We start from the raw sequence: 19,925 nt of genomic DNA, 5'->3' as shown, positions 1-19,925 counted from the left end.
AGGTGCTATGCGGGCGTCTTTTCAGCACCTAGAGGCTCGGTCTACCTTCACAAAATGCCGCCCAGCGCATCCCTCCAGCCCGCCCATCTCCTCCGGAATGTGATCCTCCCTGTGAGCCAGCGGACGAGTTCTCGCGCATGCGCATCTGTATTCGGCGCATGCGCAGTGAATGTCTGACCGCTCCCTGCTCAGACATCTCCACTGCGCCGATGACGTCATAGTGCTCCGAGGAACAGGCGCAGTGGAGGTGTCTGTGCAGAAAGCGGTCAGACATTAACTGCGCCGAAGACAGACGCGCACGGCGCATGCGTGAGAATTCGTCCGCTGGCTCACAGGGAGGATCGCATACCGGAGGAGATGGCCGGGCTGGAGGGACGCGCTGGGCGGCATTTTGTGAAGGTAGACCGAGCCTCTAGGTGCTGGAAAGACACCCGCATAGCACCTAGAGGCTCATTAGCATATCAATATAAGATCGTTTTTTAGCGAAACGGCTGCACAAAAAGCTATTATATTAGGATTGTTTGGTAGAGCAGACACTAGAGGATCGCTAGTGTCTGAAAGCTAATTATGTGAAAACGAAGTGGTAGAAACCCTTTAAAGGGCTATTTATAAAAACTATTCTTTTTAATACCCTGTGGAAGGAAGATTGTTTAGTTACTTACCGGTCACCATCCCCACTGCACTCACACAGGCTGCAGGCTCTTCTGCCCGGGTCCTGACCAGATGTGTGCCCTTCTTTTGCTGTTGAGCTGCATAGTTTGAACAGGGACCTAGATGGAAGTGCCCACAGCCTGTGTGAGCACTATGGAAACGGCGGCCTCAGCGGAGGAAGGAGCGGGAAAATACTAAATAAATCTTCCATCCACAGGACATTAGAAAGAACTGTTTTTATAAGTAGCCCGGAGAACCCCTTTACAAGCTTGTACAAGAGAAGTCAAGCCAATTGGTTTAGTAACCCAGTTTTTTATGTCTACTATTGGAATATTGTAAAATGTCATTTAATAACGACTTACAAACGAAAGCAGTTGCACAAAAAGGTGATCTTTCGATTTGTCTTAGGCTCCATTCACACATCCGCAATACCATTCCGCATTTTGCGGAACGGAATTGCGGACCCATACATTTCTAGGTCCGCAATTCCGATCCTGAAAAAAATAGAACATGTCCTATTCTTGTCCGCAACAGCGGACAAGAATAGGCATATTCTCTTAGTGCCAGCAATGTGCGGTCCGCAAAATGCGGAATGCATATTGCCGCTGTCCATGTTTTGTGCATCCGCAAAACACACACGGATGTGTGAATGGAGCCTTAAAGACATTTGAGAAAATCCCACAAAGACCGTGAATTAAAAATTTTTCAAAAATGTAGATCGCCCATACCCATTATTCGATAGCAACGGACCTGATCAGTTATGATTTGTTTAGACTGTTTCATCAAATAACTGGTATGGGTAATCTCTCAAAGGAATTTGGGCTACCTATAGGCCTCTGCAACCATTTAAGTCTGGTTATTAATGATGATCCAAGAATATGCCCTACACCAATAGAATGTGGTATATCAGACTTATTTCATGTTTTTTGTTCATTTTATGTTTAACTTTGACTTTTTTGGGGGGTATTTTAATTTTTAAATGAAACAACTTCTTTAATGGTTGCAAGGATGAAACAATGTTTTTTCCTTTTTTCTAGTGCATACCAGGTTGTAGTAGAAGAATTACACCCCCATCGGACAAAGAGGGAGATCATAGGGATGGAATGTTATCAGGTTCCAGTTTCCTACAGCAATGCTGGCAGTGGTGGTTCCCCGTACTACTATGCTGCAGTACTGCCTCCTTCTAACCTCCCTGAAGCTGCCCCATTTACTGTTGGTGACAACAAAACTTACCAAGGATTCTGGAACCCCCCTCTTGCTCCACGTAAAGGATATAACATCTACTTTCAGGCTGTGAGCAGTGTTGAGAAGGTGAGTTTTTGTGATGGATTTGCACATGGCTCTTTGTTCTACTATTTCTGCAGGCTTTTGTTCTGCTTTCAGAATACCTTTCATTGTTCTATAGCACAATGCATTCAAAAGTTACATTATTCAATTACCTGATGGCATACAAGATTGTTGTTTTCTAAACTGCACTACAGAGTAGGCATATAGAAATGTTGGGCTAGTTTATACAGTATTGCCCAAGCAAGTCTGTGTAAAATTAACATTTATTTTTTTTCTTAAAGGGGTATTCCGGTTACCATAAATATAACTTATTTTTAGACTAATTTATCATCAATAATTACCTAATATAATGTAAATTTCACATATTTACCGTTCAGTAGTAAAAGTAGTTTTCCTCCTCTGCTGTTGTTCCTTAGAAATTACCTCGACATCGACCTGTAGTTCTGAGCCTTAGTTAGGTCGAGCATGCTCAGTGTGTTCTAACAATTCTCTAGCTAAATCTCTTGTGAAACAGAGTGTTAGTGTGCTGGTGATTAGTGAGTAGAGGGGGCGTGACCGGACTGTGTATCAGGCAGCCAATCATCAACACTCACAGCAGGAAAGCTAGGGATTGTGGGGATTGTAGTCTTTGTGAGAGAAGATCAGGAGCCATGATACTCTGTGTGCTGCAGGCTCACACAGGAGCTAGACAAATGGATTGCAAGGTAAATTGAAGCTCTGGTTATAGGTGTGGGTTCTAGTTGGGTCCATGCTTGCAGCCTTAAAGGGATTCTGTCATCAAGATTTTCGATATGGAGCTGTTCATATCATTCTCTCAGTGTCCATTAGCTAATAAAAAAATATACTAGTTTTACCCCCACCTGACCTTTCATTTTGGATAAAAATCGGTTTTATTAATATGCTAATTACCTTACTAACATGCCCAAGGGGCTGTCCCTTCGGCCGTTTGTGCCCAGCCGCGCCCCTTAACTCGTAGCCCAGCGCCGCCCCACTGCTAATTATGCACTCCTCTCATCGCCGATGGTGCGCCGTAATCTCGCGCATGCGCCCTAAATCCACTGGTCAGCACCCGCGGGTGAAGTGCGCAGACAGCTGGTGCATGTGCGCTTCGTTCGCTGAGGCTGCTGCCAGGACACCGCACGGGCACTGACCAGTGGATTTAAAGCGCATGCGCGAGATTACGGCGCACCATCGGCGATGAGAAAAGTGCTGGGCTACGAGATAAGGGGCGCGGCTGGGCACAAACGGCTGGAGGGACAGCCCCTTGGGCACGCTAGTAAGGCAATTAGCATATTAATACAACCGATTTTTATCCAAAATGAAAGGACAGGTGGGGGTAAAACTAGTATATTTTGAATTAGATAATGGAGGCTGAGAGGATGATATGAACAGCTCCATATCGAAAATCTTGATGACAGGATTCCTTTAATGCAGTTTTTCAAAAATTAAGTTACTTTAACGAAATACCCCTTTAAGTTTGAAGATCCTATAATAAAAGAAAAATAGGAAAACATTTTGTATAGTAAACTATTTTCTGCTTCGCATTGCCAAGATGTGTTCTAGAAAATTAAATTTTTCCCCTTTAAGAAAAAATATATATTTGTACTCCAATCAGACCCCCAATTTTAATCAGACCTCAGCTTAGAGCTCCTGTCAAACCCCCAATGTTAATCAGATCTCAGCTCACACCCCCAATGTTAATAAGACCTCAAATCAGACCCCCAATGTGAACAAGACCTCATATCAGACCCCAAATGTAAATATGACCCCCATTTAGACCTCAGATCAGACCCCCATGTTAATTAGATCTCAGAACAGACAAAAAAAAAACATACCACTGCTTCTCCGGATGTCGACACTGCTCCTGAGATCCAGCTTTCTCTGGTCTTCCTCCCATGCTGTGCTTTTACCTGAGTTCACAGAATGTGCCGACATCCTTATGCTCTGTGCACGTCACAGCACAGTGTACGGAGACCTGCAGGAGAAGACCAGGAAGCATGGAGTGCAGAGCTTGCATGAGTAGTGCTACATTCACCACTCCCCGGTCCTCCTGTACTAATGGCACGTACCAGTGACGGTATTTGTGAGTTAGAACCTCCCTTCTGATCCTTAGCTGTGTCATGTGACCAACACTCTGATCTCCAGCAGAGCTCCAATAGGAATGCATAGAGAAACTGGCTTCCTGTCCACACATAATATGCTATGTTATTTGGAGATCAGAGTGTTGGTCAGATAATACAGTTGAAGATCAGAAAGGAGGTTATAATTTGCAAATAAGATGATTACCTTCACTACAATTTACATCATGTACTTTTCTAACAGGTCAGAGAATAACGTTTTTTGTAGGAGTGCTTCTTTAAATAATATGTTAGGGAAAAGCATAAACTTCAGTTCCTGTAGGTTATCATAACAAATGTGCATAAGGGTACTTTCACACTTGCGTTAAAGTTTTCCGGTATTGAGTTCCGTCCTCTGGGCTCAATACCGGAAAAAAACGGATCAGTTTTATCCTAATGCATTCTGAATGGAGAGCATTCCGTTCAGGATGCATCAGTTCAGTCCCTCTTACGTTTTTTGGCCGGAGAAAATACCGCATCATGCTGGAGTTTTCTCTCCGGCCAAAAATCCTGAACACTTGTCTGGGATCCGGCATTAATTTCCATTGAAATTCATTAATGCTGGATCCTGCCCCTAGTGTTCCGGCAAAATGGATCCGGTTTTGTGGTCTGTGCAGGCCTTTAAAAATGAGAAGAAAAAAATAACGGATCAGCTTTTCCGGATGACCACCAGAAAGGCGGATCCGGTATTGCAATGCATTTGTGAGACAGATCCGCATCCGGATCCGTCTCACAAATGCCTCCGTTTGCGTCTGGATTGCCGGCAACGAAACTGCCTGCCGGAATCCTCTGCCGCAAGTGTGAAAGTACCCTAAGCGTGCTGGCACACGTCACGCCTGTGCTGCATTTATGTTGTGAAAGCTGCTGCATACCAGCCAGTACCAAATCCCACTTTGGATTGCTATTTTAAATAGTTTTTCAATACACGGATATGAATACAGAAGGAATTCACAGAAATCTTGCGCGATTTCGGGCGAGAGAAAGTTTGTCTCCATGGAGCCAATACATTTTAATGCTGTACGGAAACAGCAATCACATCAAAGCATTTAGCATACATAAAAAAACACTGAGCGAGTCTGTAGTAGACTGTAGCCTTCCCCCAAGATCTCCATCTGCCCCATTGTTTTACTGCTGGGAGTGTGTCTGACTAGGCGCTGTAGCCAAGTGTAGTCACAGATCACAGCTAAAGCAGCCAAGAGGTAACATTTAAGGAAGATACCTAGTAGGTAACGGTCAGTGCTAATAGTAATTTTAAGCTCAGGACTGGACATTCGCTTGGCCGTGTTTGGGAACATCCAGTATCCATGTGTTTTTTCAGTCTTATAATGGACATGCTTTTTTTGATTTGTCTTGACATCTGTAGAACAGAATTGTATATTCCCTGTAGTGTGCAGTTTCGGTTACTATACTGTGCCCTTTTTTTTGTGAGAATTCGGAGTGGGGCAGTAGGGCAAGCTGTGGGCTAAATGGATAAAAAGCTGGAAGAGTGAAGCGGAAGCTGCTGTCTGTGGATGATTTCCTTGTTTAAAGTGAATAAGAGAAAAGCACAGCACGACATGCAATAACACAAGATGCTTTAAAATCCAATTTGAGAATCTTCCTCTAGATAAGTAGGGTTCTCCTGGAGATCGCAGCGTCCTTGTTATACAGTCCCCGTACCAGGTGTCTGGGGATTAGTTGAAATTGCTGGGATGTGCAGCGAGATTGATGGCTAGGGTCTGTACCTGGATGTTTAGAACCAAATGGAAATTGAGGTTTTTAATATTTTTTTTTTCCCTCGGCTTCCTGTTTAGGGTCTTGAGATCTGGGAAATTATTACTTTGGTACACTGTCAGACTCTTAGTAATAGAGGTCAGACTGCGAATGTAAATGATTATGCGACTGTGTGCATGCTGCTATTTAAATAGTTCTCGCCGGATCGGGATTATTTATTTCATGTCAAAGCACAACTTTCCAGTTTATAAGAGAAAAAAATGTTCATTTGTTCAGGATCTGCATGATGTCTAATATATGCCGTTAAACTGGTGTCCTATGCCTAATTCTGCTTTATTGCTTCAAATGTAATGATTTTGTATCAACCACCATAAGTTAAGATAACTGTATTGATGCCTTTCAAACAAATTATTAGGGTGCATTCACACGACCGTAAGTGTTTTGCGGTCCGCAAATTGCGGATCCGCAAAACACTGATACCGGCTGTGTGCGTTCCGAAATTTGCGGAATGCCTAAGCTTGTCCGCAGTTGCGGACAAGAATAGGACACGCTCTATCTATTTTCGGGGCCACGGGACGGAACAACGGATGCGGACAGCACACGGTGTGCTGTCTGCATCTTTTGCGGCCCCATTGAAACGAATGGGTCCGCATCCGTTCCGCAAATTTGCGGAACGGATGCGGATCCATTTATACGGTCGTGTGAATGCACCCTTAGTCGTTTGTCTTTTGGAATAAAGCAATATGACAGCTCTTCCTTGGGCCTCATTCACATTTTTTTTTAATTTGATCAGTATTTTACATCAGATTTTTTTGTAAGCCAGGATCAAGTTGCATGCAGAAAATGAAAGAAGTATAAACCTTTCAATATATATATTGTGCGGGGATACATTTCTGATAGCGGTCTGTTAGCACATAACTACTTAATAGTTTTCTGTTATCTCCCCCTACATTTTAAGCTGACTTGCAGGAATCTCCACGTGCAGTGGCGCATGCACTTTTGCTGCTCTGATAGTGGCAGCAGAGTCTCTGCGCATGTGCCCTTGCTTGGAGCAGCCAAGGAGGCGCGAGATTGTCAGGGCCTGGTAAGATGTCTGGTACTGTCAATCAGGCGTCAGGGGGAGCTTCTTCAGCTGCAGGGACTGCCCCTCGCAGCTGAAGAACTCATTTTTTTCGATGATCGAATCGATTCACTCATCTCTAGTCAGGTGGAAAAGCTATTAAAGTGTATGACCGCCGCCTTTACTGTTCGCCTAGTTTATAAAGTTCATGTGAGTATATCAGCCAATGACTTTATGGTCGTGCAATGTTTATATGTCGTTGCCTCTCTACTGTGGGATATGGGGATATTAATCACCCCATTTCTTTAGGAGTGCACCACTGAATACAATTATTACATACTGTATCTAATCAGTACACACTAAATGTCTGTAGTGGGAATACAGCTTAAAGTACATTTGTCCGCTTTTATGTATATTGAATAACACAAACTCAGTGATGCTTCCTTTTGTTTTCCATTAGGAAACAAAGACTCAGTGTGTGCGAATTGCGACCAAAGGTAAGGGACATTTTACCTGCTTGTCAGTGTTGAATATTTTGCAATGGCTTTTTTATGTAGTCAGTAAACAGTTGGGTTCTATTTGTTAGCAGCTTATATGTCCTTACTTTGACAGTCTCGTGCATGTTTTAGACTCGCCGTTCTTTTGGGAGAGAGTCAGGTTTTAGTAGGAATGATAAATTTATCTCTGAAATGTATGCTCTGCAGGGTCCTGTTCCTGGGAACAGCTGGAGAGTGAGTAAAACGCTGGCGACATTACTTACAGATAGCATCATGCCTTTTTATAAGCCCCTGCATTATGGCAAGCAAAATACTTTTCTGGGTCTATATTTTCGTGTTATTTTTATTTTTTTGTTTATCTATTCTGGAACTTAAAGCAGAATTTTGTTTTTAACAAAATTTCACTGTTTAAAGTTCCATAAAAATCGGAATAGGTTTACATATGTGCTTTTCTGTTTTTGTGCCAAACCTGAATTATTTAGCATTACTCATCCCATTAGTATACCTTACTGCTTCCAAGTTTCTGTTGGTTGCTATTGAAACTCCGCTCTGTTGTAACTCGAATCGTTTTTTACCGCTGCACCAGCAGAACAGACCTTCTTTATTTTAGAAGTTTGCATGAGGGCTGTTACAGGCAGCTGTTGGCAAGCGCAGCAGCATGGACCAGCGAAGGCCTGTGTAGCCCTGATCAAGGGATGTTTGTGTCAGTGTTCCTTCCTCACTTCCTTCATCAGATTTCCTCTGCGAGAAGACCCGTGTTTTGTGTTAAAGATAAAAAAATTAAATCTCATCATCGGCTTTCCTTCCCAACAACTGGCTGCTCGTACAATGGGGGTGAAGTGCTGCATTTACATGGCGCGATGATGGGTATAAGAATGTTGTTAATGGTCTGCTTTAGAGAGACAAGTTACACGTGGTGTACCTGCAGGATCTGCCCTGGGTCCAGTCCTTCTTAATATTTTTGTAGGCGACATAGAAGAAGGTTTGGCATGTAAGGTTTGCTTGTTGGCCAATGACTAAAGTGTGTAATAGAGCTGATATTCCTGCAAAGATTTGTAACATGGAAAAAGGTGTATCTTCTCTGGACAAATGGTCCTAACAACAGAAACTGAAACCCAATGTATCCAAATGCAGAATAATGCACGTGGTGAGACGACACCGTCTATTTGAGTATCATTTTGGCAGCTCTGTGTTAGGCCTCTTGCACACGAACTTATTGGTTCCGTTCCGTGCATTGGGGACCGCAATTGCGGTCCCCAATGCACTAGCAACGTCCATGCGGCGGCCGGGACAGATCCAGACCCATTCAACTTGAATGAGTCCGTGATCCGTCCATTCCACAAAAAGATAGAACAAGTTCTATTTTTTTGCGGAACGGAAGCACGGATCGGAACCCCACTGAAGCTTCCGTTCCGCACCGCATCTCCAGATTTGCGACCCGCAATACGTCCACGGGAGCGCTATGGCCATGTGCAAAGAGAAGGATTTAGACATCCTGATATCAGACAGTATTTCTAGAGGTATGTATAACCAGAAGTAAGAGAGGGATTGTGATCCCACTGTATAGAGCACTTCTGAGACCACATCTGGAATACTCTCCAGATAGATAAAATGGAACAGGTTCAAAATAGGGCCTACAAAAATGTTGGAGGATCTAAAGCATAATACACATCAGGAAAGACTTAAAGACCTTAATTTGTATAGCCTTAAGGAAAGAAGGGAAAGCGGGACATGTTTGAAACCCTTACCTATGTTAAAGGTGTAAATAAGATTGAGTGTTTTTGATAAAAAATATTAAACACCAGAACAAGGGGGCACAATTTAAAATTAGTTGGTAGGGAGATTAGAAGCAATGTCAGGAAATATTACACTGAAATATCGCAATAGGTAATCACAAACAGATCAGGGGTTCAACACCTGAGACCCCGACCAATCAACTGTTTGAAGAGACCACGTCACTCCAGTGAGTACCACAGTCCTTGGTGCTTACCAAGCACAGTGCCATCCATATGATAGTGGCTGTGTTTGGTATTGCAGCTCAACCCCTTTCACTTGCATGAGACTGAGTTGTACCTAGATCATATGACCAATGATAGTGACATCACTGGCCTAGAAAGAGCTGATCAATGGTGTGTCGGGAGTCCTGAGGATAGGTAATCAATATCAGAGTCTGACAACCCCTTTAAAAAAAAAAAAATTATATATATATATATATATATATATATATATATATATATATATATATATATATATATAGCAGAAAAAACCACTGGCAGCACCACCCTGGATAGTATGGAAAAATAGACGGGTGCAATGTCCAAGTACGGTAAAAAGGTGCTTACCCACTTTAGAAGACAAAAAATCGGACTGCACTCCAAGCATTTCTTCAAAGAAGTTAGTTTTTATTCACCCATAAGGTGACAAAGCGACGTTCCGGCTCAAGCATGAGCCTTTCTTGAGAAAGGCTCATGCTTGAGCCGAAACGTCGCTTTGCCACCTTATGGGTGAATAAAAACTAACTTCTTTGAAGAAATGCTTGGAGTGCAGTCCGATTTTTTGTTATATATATATATATATATATATATAATATATATATATATATAGATAAAAAATCAGCCAGCAGCACTCCAATATTGCAAGGAAAATCGTGTGGTTTATTGACCCAAAGTCAAGCGACGTTTCGACAGCTTGTTGCTGTCTTTATCAAGCCTAGTGCACAAGTGTTACAAGCGTGCTTTATATAGGGACATTGATCAACTAATAATATAACACCAATTGATAGAACATGATGAAAAATTGATATATATGGTGATACAAACAGTTACATAGATATATGAAAATCACTGTCATGATCTGACAAGTATAGTGAGGATAAATAAATATTCATTATTACAACATCCTTTACATTGTGTACAGAAAGTCTTAATAGGTGCAGGTGAAAACAATAATTGCGTGAAGTTAAAAACACTCACTGTCAGCTGGGTGACTGTATGTAGTTCAAATCGTGTGCTCCGCGGCGTTCCCATTCACTAACCGCGCATGCGCGAGACAAGCAAATATCGCGTTACTTCTGGCGTCTAGGAACACACTGGCAACCACAATCAGGATGGCCGAGACAGCCTCACAAGTGATATGCGCATGTCAAGATAGCAGTAGGAGCCGCCCATCAGTCACTACGGAATCGTAGTCGCATACATGAATGAATAAATGGGTATAGGGAACGGAATTGTGGAAATATGAGGTAATAAAGGAGCTTATATAGAAGGTAAGGTCTAGGACACTAACAGCCCGTGATCTACATGGTATACATATAGGGTCACTGGATTGAGCGTCCTATCAACCTATAGAACAGATATAAGGAGGCTATGCAAATAGTGAAAAGAGAAAGATACCCAACACTGGCAGGTCACGTTAGTGATCCATCAGTGTTAGAATGGCAGAGAAGTAGGCGTCGCCAGGGTGAACCCACGAACCGCCACTACTCATATATAAGGGTGCATCACTCTACCACCAATGCATTTCAGTCTCACAGCCATAGTTGTATATATAAAAAATATTGAAGTACCCTATAGAATATATATAAATATAAATATTTATTAAAGATATAACGACTGTTTGGGCGGACAACTAGTGCAAAAAAGACAACAATACGCATTAATGTTGCAACAGCAGTCCAAATATCATGATGTGGATCCAATGTATACAATATGGGTAGCCGACTGGAGCCGCAATGGACTTTGCATCATACAGCACCACAGTTGTGACCTTGAGAGTATTCTTTATCTAAAAACAAAAGAGAGAAATTATGTATAATTCTCATAAAAAACTTTTTTGCTTGGTTACACGCTTTAATGTATATACATGTACATTCACCATACAGTTGGGAATATGGATCAGGCGATTAACGGAATGAGACAGTACTAATCAACCCTAAAGTCGACGTTTAACCCATTGGGTTTTAGAGTCTTTAAAGTGTAAATCCAATATAATTCACGTTTTTTGAGGAGAGCTTGTCTATCTCCTCCCCGTCTCCCTAGTTCTATTTGTTCCAAAATACGAAATTTCAGATCATTTTGCGTATGTCCTGCATCTTTAAAATGTTTGGACACCGGCAAGTCTATTTTCTCCTTCCTGATGGAATAACGATGCTGATTAAGCCGTGTCTTTACATCCCACGTGGTCTCGCCAATGTACCACTTGCCGCAGGGGCAGGTCAGTTGGTAGACCACGTAGGATGAGTCACAGGTGAGGAATTGAGTGATTTTGATCACTCCATTAGTGGCCGGATTGAAAAATCTATCTCCCTTAATCATAAGTTTACAGTTTATGCAGTGGTAACAAGGATAGCACCCAGTGCGAGTAGAGCCACACAATTCTCTTACACTAGTTTTGGCACTACCCACGTCGGCTTTTACTAATCTGTCTCCCAGATTTCGTCCTCTCCGATATGAAAACAAAGGGGGTGTGTTAAATTCTTCAATGTGAGGAAAACTATTCCCTAACAGGCTCCAATGTTTCCGAATGATAGTAGCGATATGCGAGCTATCAGTGGAAAATTGGGTAATGAAGGGAATACGTGGATTTTTGGGGGCAACCTGAGACCTGATATCACTAGAGTGATACTCCACTCTCGTAATGGTATCCTTAATTAATTTTTTGGGGTATCCACGTTTAACAAATTTGTGGCCCATTTCTTTAAACCTAGTATGTCTCTTTTGTTCATCCTTGACTATCCGCTGAACACGGAGGAACTGGCTGAAAGGTAAGGACCGGATCATGGGACGAGGGTGATGGCTCTCATATCTCAACAGAGTATTTCTATCAGTTGGTTTCACAAACAGATCTGTACTCAGACCTCGTCCCATGATCCGGACCTCCGTATCCAGGAACTGCAGTCTATCCGTGGAATGAACCACGGTAAACTTCACAGTTGGGTCAACCTCGTTGAGATATGCGTGGAAGGCGAGGAGGCCCAACGTGTCGCCCCTCCACACCAAGAAGATGTCATCAATATAGCGCCACCACCCCAGAACATGTCTGAAGTGGTGGCTGCCATAGACGAAAGACTCCTCAAGGTGGGCCATATAGATGTTAGCGTAGGTGGGCGCCACGTTGGACCCCATCGCCGTCCCACGCAATTGGACAAAGAAGTCGTCCTGGAACAGGAAGTAGTTTTTAGTCAAAACGAATCTAAGCAATGAAAGCAAAAAAGTCTGGCAAGATTCGGAATAATCAGAGTTGGCAAGACAAGTCTCAACCGCCCGTAGGCCCAGTTCATGATCGATCGTCGTGTATAGACTATACACGTCGAACGAAACAAGAACTGTATAGACTACACACGTCGAACGAAACAAGAACTGCTCAAAAAAATAAAGGGAACGCTTAAACAACACAATGTAACTCCAAGTCAATCACACTTCTGTGAAATCAAACTGTCCACTTAGGAAGCAACACTAAATGTGACAATCAATTTCACATGCTGTTGTGCAAATGGGATAGACAACAGGTGGAAATTATAGGCAATTAGCAAGACACCCCCAATAAAGGAGTGGTTCTGCATGTGGTAACCACAGACCACTTCTCAGTTCCTAAGCTTCCTGGCTGATGTTTTGGAAACTTTTGAATGCTGGCGGTGCTTTCACTCTAGTGGTAGCATGAGACGGAGTCTACAACCCACACAAGTGGCTCAGGTAGTGCAGCTTATCCAGGATGGCACATCAATGCGAGCTGTGGCAAGACGGTTTGCTGTGTCTGTCAGCGTAGTGTCCAGAGCATGGAGGCGCTACCAGGAGACAGGCCAGTACATCAGGAGACGTGGAGGAGGCCGTAGGAGGGCATCAACCCAGCAGCAGGACCGCTACGTCCGCCTTTGTGCAAGGAGGAACAGGAGGAGGACTGCCAGAGCCCTGCAAAATGACCTCCAGCAGGCCACAAATGTGCATGTGTCTGCTCAAACGGTCAGAAACAGACTCCATGAGGGTGATATGAGGGCCCGACGTCCACAGGTGGGGGTTGTGCTTACAGCCCAACACCGTGCAGGACGTTTGGCATTTGCCAGAGAACACCAAGATTGGCAAATTCGCCACTGGCGCCCTGTGCTCTTCACAGATGAAAGCAGGTTCACACTGAGCACATGTGACAGATGTGACAGAGTCTGGAGACGCCGTGGAGAACGTTCTGCTGCCTGCAACATCCTCCAGCATGACCGGTTTGGCATTGGGTCAGTAATGGTGTGGGGTGGCATTTCTTCGGAGGGCCGCACAGCCCTCCATGTGCTCGCCAGAGGTAGCCTGACTGCCATTAGGTACTGAGATGAGATCCTCAGACCCCTTGTGAGACCATATGCTGGTGCGGTTGGCCCTGGGTTCCTCCTAATGCAAGACAATGCTAGACCTCATGTGCCTGGAGTGTGTCAGCAGTTCCTGCAAGACGAAGGCATTGATGCTATGGACTGGTCTGCCCGTTCCCCAGACCTGAATCCAATTGAGCACATCTGGGACATCATGTCTCGCTCTATCCACCAACGTCACGTTGCACCACAGACTGTCCAGGAGTTGGCAGATGCTTTAGTCCAGGTCTTGGAGGAGATCCCTCAGGAGACCGTTTGCCACCTCATCAGGAGCATGCACAGGCGTTGTAGGGAGGTCATACAGGCACGTGGAGGCCACACACACTACTGAGCCTCATTTTGACTTGTTTTAAGGACATTACATCAAAGTTGGATCAGCCTGTAGTGTGTTTTTCCACTTTAATTTTGAGTGTGACTCCAAATCCAGACCTCCAGGGTTAAAAAATTAGATTTCCATTTTTTTATTTTTGTGTGATTTTGTTGTCAGCACATTCAACTATGTAAAGAACAAAGTATTTCAGAAAAATATTTAATTAATTCAGATCTAGGATGTGTTATTTTTGTGTTCCCTTTATTTTTTTGAGCAGTGTATATATATATATATATATATATATATATATATATATATATATATATATTTATTTTTTATTGATATATCGCTGTTACATGCTTGTTATGGTGCCCCCTGGTGTTCTTTTGTTTCCTTCTCAGAACTAATATGTTAAATGCTAGTGAGAAAAGGTCTCTGGCCTGAAAAGTAGCAAAAGCTGCTTTTCTGGAGCATTGTGGGGTGTGTGATTGAGCTAGTGAGTGTGTGGGACCTCTGAGACTGGACATATTAGGTAGAGGTCCTGAGAGGGTGTACCTCAGAGGACACCATAGCACGTATGTAACAGTATTATCTAGGCCGAGGAAGTTTTCTTTTATTGCAATTGTCATATGTTTTGTATGAACTAAATTTATATTTCTTTATGGGCCGGATTCGTCACTAGGTGGATGGAGAAACCAATGTGTGGTAATACACATGGACAATATCTGCCACAGTTTCAACTATCAGTCTTTTGGGAAAATCTTTCCCATCTTTGCAGCAGACATCTTGAGAACTTATGTTTCTAGAGGAGGGAAATACCTTTTTTGAAAGTAGGAAAGTATCATCCTCTGTGTCATTAGATAATGTCTGCAATCATTTTCTTTGTGTCCAGGTATAGGTTTCTTCCAACTGGAAACCTAAAGATAGAAACTAAGAACCTTACACTAGTTTGTCTTCCACCTACTTCTTTATGCATTTTTCAAACCGTGCCTAGTCTAAATTGGTGCTGAAGAACATTCTTCAAAAGTCTAGTGCTTTTCTTGGGAGCATTTGCAAGCGTTTAATTAGAACGGAGAGCACCAGTGTCTTTTATCTACCTGTGGTTTAGGGCTACACGTTCAGAGAACGGCTTTTCATTTCAGCTCTTGGAATGTAAATTTTCCACTTGATTGAACAGGTAGTCTAAATAAATGATGCTTGTTTTAACTCTTTGGAGGACATTTGTGCCCCCCCCCCCCTCTCCTCTCAAAATAAGTCTGGCTCTTGAGCTGTATGTCAATTTTATTTTTTCATATATGTGCACTACAACATTAAATCCACGGGGAGCTCAGATTCAAATAGTTGTCAGATCTCCATCCGGGAATTTTAGCCAAAAATCAGTAGTTAATGGAGTGGGTGGATTTCCAGACAAAGGCTCCTTGAAGTATTAGCTACCCCTGTCCATACACTTTAAGCCTGTTGGCATATATCAAGGCAATGTGTGGCATACCTCTAGCAAAGCATGATGCGATAACCTTATACTGAGGGTCAACATACATAACTATAGAACATTTTCACTTCCAGGCGCTGTGACGGACAGCACCCGGAATTAAACTTGACTTTTTATTCCAGTTTCTGTCATAAGTCTGGTGGGCTACTCCTAGCCTCCCCCTATCCCTTCTCTCTCCATTTCAGTAGCACAAGTCGCAAACTTTTAGCTGCAAAAGTGCTGTAAATACTTTAAAAATAATCTGTCTTAATGGTATAATTCACATAAATGATTTTTTTTTTCTGCAGATGACGTTTCTAGGAGCAAAAATCTCAACATGTATTTTCCTCTGTTTTTCATGCAGGATTGGCCCATTCAGTCAGTAGGTTAGTTTAAATAAATAGAAGAAGAGGGGCGCTCTGTTTTTCACTAATGGTTGCTAGCGGACGCTGGGTGTTCACTAATGGTTGCTAGCGGACGCTGGGTGTTCACTAATGGTTGCTAGCGGACGCTGGGTGTTCACTAATGGTTGCTAGCGGACGCTGGGTGTTCACTAATGGTTGCTAGCGGACGCTGGGTGTTCACTAATGGTTGCTAGCGGACGCTGGGTTTTCACTAATGGTTGCTAGCGGACGCTGGGTGTTCACTAATGGTTGCTAGCGGACGGTGGGTGTTCACTAATGGTTGCTAGCGGACGCTGGGTGTTCACTAATGGTTGCTAGCGGACGCTGGGTGTTCACTAATGGTTGCTAGCGGACGCTGGGTGTTCACTAATGGTTGCTAGCGGACGGTGGGTGTTCACTAATGGTTGCTAGCGGACGCTGGGTGTTCACTAATGGTTGCTAGCGGACGCTGGGTGTTCACTAATGGTTGCTAGCGGACGCTGGGTGTTCACTAATGGTTGCTAGCGGACGCTGGGTGTTCACTAATGGTTGCTAGCCGACGCTGGGTGTTCACTAATGGTTGCTAGCCGACGCTGGGTGTTCACTAATGGTTGCTAGCCGACGCTGGGTGTTCACTAATGGTTGCTAGCCGACGCTGGGTGTTCACTAATGGTTGCTAGCGGACGCTGGGTGTTCACTAATGGTTGCTAGCGGACGCTGGGTGTTCACTAATGGTTGCTAGCGGACGCTGGGGGTTCACTAATGGTTGCTAGCGGACGCTGGGGGTTCACTAATGGTTGCTAGCGGACGCTGGGGGTTCACTAATGGTTGCTAGCGGACGCTGGGGGTTCACTAATGGTTGCTAGCGGACGCTGGGTGTTCACTAATGGTTGCTAGCGGACGCTGGGTGTTCACTAATGGTTGCTAGCGGACGCTGGGTGTTCACTAATGGTTGCTAGCGGACGCTGGGTGTTCACTAATGGTTGCTAGTGGACGCTGGGGGTTCACTAATGGTTGCTAGCGGACGCTGGGGGTTCACTAATGGTTGCTAGCGGACGCTGGGGGTTCACTAATGGTTGCTAGCGGACGCTGGGGGTTCACTAATGGTTGCTAGCGGACGCTGGGGGTTCACTAATGGTTGCTAGCGGACGCTGGGTGTTCACTAATGGTTGCTAGCGGACGCTGGGTGTTCACTAATGGTTGCTAGCGGACGCTGGGTGTTCACTAATGGTTGCTAGCGGACGCTGGGTGTTCACTAATGGTTGCTAGCGGACGCTGGGTGTTCACTAATGGTTGCTAGCGGACGCTGGGTGTTCACTAATGGTTGCTAGCGGACGCTGGGGGTTCACTAATGGTTGCTAGCGGACGCTGGGTGTTCACTAATGGTTGCTAGCGGACGCTGGGTGTTTACTAATGGTTGCTAGCGGACGCTGGGTGTTCACTAATGGTTGCTAGCGGACGCTGGGTGTTCACTAATGGTTGCTAGCGGACGCTGGGTGTTCACTAATGGTTGCTAGCGGACGCTGGGTGTTCACTAATGGTTGCTAGCGGACGCTGGGTGTTCACTAATGGTTGCTAGCGGACGCTGGGTGTTCACTAATGGTTGCTAGCGGACGCTGGGTGTTCACTAATGGTTGCTAGCGGACGCTGGGTGTTCACTAATGGTTGCTAGCGGACGCTGGGTGTTCACTGACTGGAAACACTGTTGACAACTGTTAACACACGGACAGAAAAGACTGACAAACTGAAATAAAGCGAAAAAAATTTGTCAGGTTTTCACTCGCCGAACTTTAATATGTTTTGGGGTACATCCACACGTGCCTGAAAATAATGCAGAAAAGTTTGCAACAGTTTTTCCCACAGTGCTGTAGCAAACACCGTGACAAACCGCATGTATTACGTGTGCTTTTTGCAACGGAATATGTTGCAAACTTCCTTCTCTCCATGGCAAAGGAAATCTGCAGGGGAGGTCTACATCATAAATTGAAATGCTGCAAGCTTCAAATCTGCACAGCAGGCCAATTTATGCAGTGGTTTTTGTTCACAGTATGGATGAGATTTATTGAAATTTCATCCACTGTGCTGGTAACAATGGCGCAATCCTGAAGATCTGCCACACACATCTGTGACTGCAAATCCACAGCTATTAGGTCGCGTGGGGACATGGCCTTAAAGGGCATCTGTCAGCAGGTTTGTACCTATGACAATGGCTGACCTGTTACATGTGCACTTGGTAGCTGAAGACATCTGTGTTGGTCCCATGTTCATATGTGCCCGCATTACTGAGAGAAATGAGATTTTAATATATGCAAATGAGCCTCTAGGAGAAATGGGGGGCATTGCCATAACTCCTAGAAGCTATGCTCTCTCTGCAACTAGAACAAAAAAGACTTTGCACTTTTTTTTTTTTCCCCTGCATAACAGCTTTCCCACCGGGCAGGTCTCTGACATTGCAAGTCTAGTGAATGGGGTACATGTCAGGGAACCATGAACCAGACGTACAACAAGAGATAAGTGAAAATAGAAGGCTTTATTGAAAATAAAGCTGTAAAGCAAAAGTCCAAACGGATGGTGAAACCGAGCAGAGTCTTTGCGAAGCCAGAGGTCAGGAACCAGAAGGGTAGTCAGACGAAGCCAGGATCAGGAACCAGCAGGGTAGTCAGACGAAGCCAGGATCAGGAACCAGCAGGGTAGTCAGACGAAGCCAGGATCAGGAACCAGCAGGGTAGTCAGACGAAGCCAGGATCAGGAACCAGAAGCAGCAGCAGTCTTAGAAGCATGTGAACACAAGAGGACCAAGCAAGGAACTGAAGCCACAGACCTCCTATATATATGAGCTAGGCATCCAGCTCCTCCCAGGGGAAGGAGGAGCCGCAGGGTGGAAGGCTACAAGAAACCCAGGACCCAAGATGGCCGCCAGCACATGTCAAACGAAGGAGAGCAGCAAGCAGGTAAGACCATGACAGTACCTCCCCCTCAAGGGCCCCTCCTCCGCGGAGCACAAAACGGTTTCTGAGGGAAGCGTGCGTGGAAGGCTCGGAGCAAGGCAGGAGCATGGACATCTGCGGAGGGAACCCAGGAACGCTCCTCTGGACCATAACCACGCCAATGGACCAAAAACTGCAACCGACCGCGGACCAGGCGTGAGTCCAGGATATTGCTCACCTCATATTCCTCACGATTGCCCACTTGGACCGGACGAGGCCGAGGAACCGAGGAAGTGAAACGATTACAAACCAGTGGCTTCAACAGGGAGACATGAAACACGTTGGAGATCCGCATGCCAGGAGGAAGCGCAAGGGCATAGGCTACCGGGTTTACCCTGCGAAGCACTCGGAAGGGACCAACAAAGCGAGGCGCCAGCTTGGGAGTGGGCACTCGAAGGTTGAGGTTGCGGGTGGACAACCATACACGGTCTCCGACCTGGTAGGAAGGAGCAGGCGCTCGTCTGCGATCAGCCTGGAATCTCTGGCGCTGCGCAGAGACCTCAAGGGACTTCTGGATCTGTACCCAAGAAGCACGTAGGACGGAAAGGTGATCCTCCACAGCCGGAATATCCTGGGGAGAGAATACCTCCGGTAACACGGCAGGTTGGAACCCATAATTGGCCATGAAGGGAGACGTCCCAGAGGAAGAGTTCACCGCCGTGTTCCTGGCAAACTCAGCCCAAGGCAGGAGGTCAACCCAATTGTCTTGGTGATCGGAGACATAGCAACGAAGGAATTGCTCCAAGGCCTGATTGGATCGTTCTGCGGCCCCATTGGACTGAGGGTGGTAGGCCGAGGAGAAGGAGAGATGAATCCCCAACTGGGAGCAAAAGGCGCGCCAGAACCTGGACACAAACTGACTCCCCCGATCCGACACAATCTCCTTAGGCAAACCGTGCAACCGGAAGACCTCCCTGGCAAAAATCGTGGCCAACTCTTGTGCAGAGGGTAACTTCTTGAGAGGAACACAGTGGCACATTTTGGAAAACCGATCCACAATCATGAGAATGACCGTATGGCCTCGGGATGCAGGGAGGTCCACAATGAAATCCATCCCCAGGTGTGACCATGGGCGCTCCCCGGTGGCTATGGGTTGCAGAAGG

At 44.9% G+C, this 19,925-nt stretch overlaps 1 protein-coding gene across 4 annotated transcripts in view; it reads left to right on the top strand.

The window, feature by feature from the left end:
* The window catches only part of PTPRK (protein tyrosine phosphatase receptor type K), a 395,839-nt gene that overhangs the window by 275,608 nt on the left and 100,306 nt on the right, over window positions 1-19,925 (top strand). For all 4 annotated transcript variants that reach the window (XM_040429122.1, XM_040429120.1, XM_040429123.1 and 1 more), the window contains exons 12-13: window positions 1,689-1,962; window positions 7,289-7,325. In XM_040429122.1, coding sequence (XP_040285056.1) covers window positions 1,689-1,962; window positions 7,289-7,325 — 311 coding nt within the window. The remainder of the gene's footprint in view (window positions 1-1,688; window positions 1,963-7,288; window positions 7,326-19,925) is intronic.

This window comes from Bufo bufo, chromosome 4 (genome assembly GCF_905171765.1).
Source record: "Bufo bufo chromosome 4, aBufBuf1.1, whole genome shotgun sequence".
In the NCBI taxonomy this organism is placed as follows: Eukaryota; Metazoa; Chordata; class Amphibia; order Anura; family Bufonidae; genus Bufo; species Bufo bufo.
Note: the sequence above shows the minus strand (reverse complement) of the source record. Positions and strands in the feature narration are given on the sequence as shown.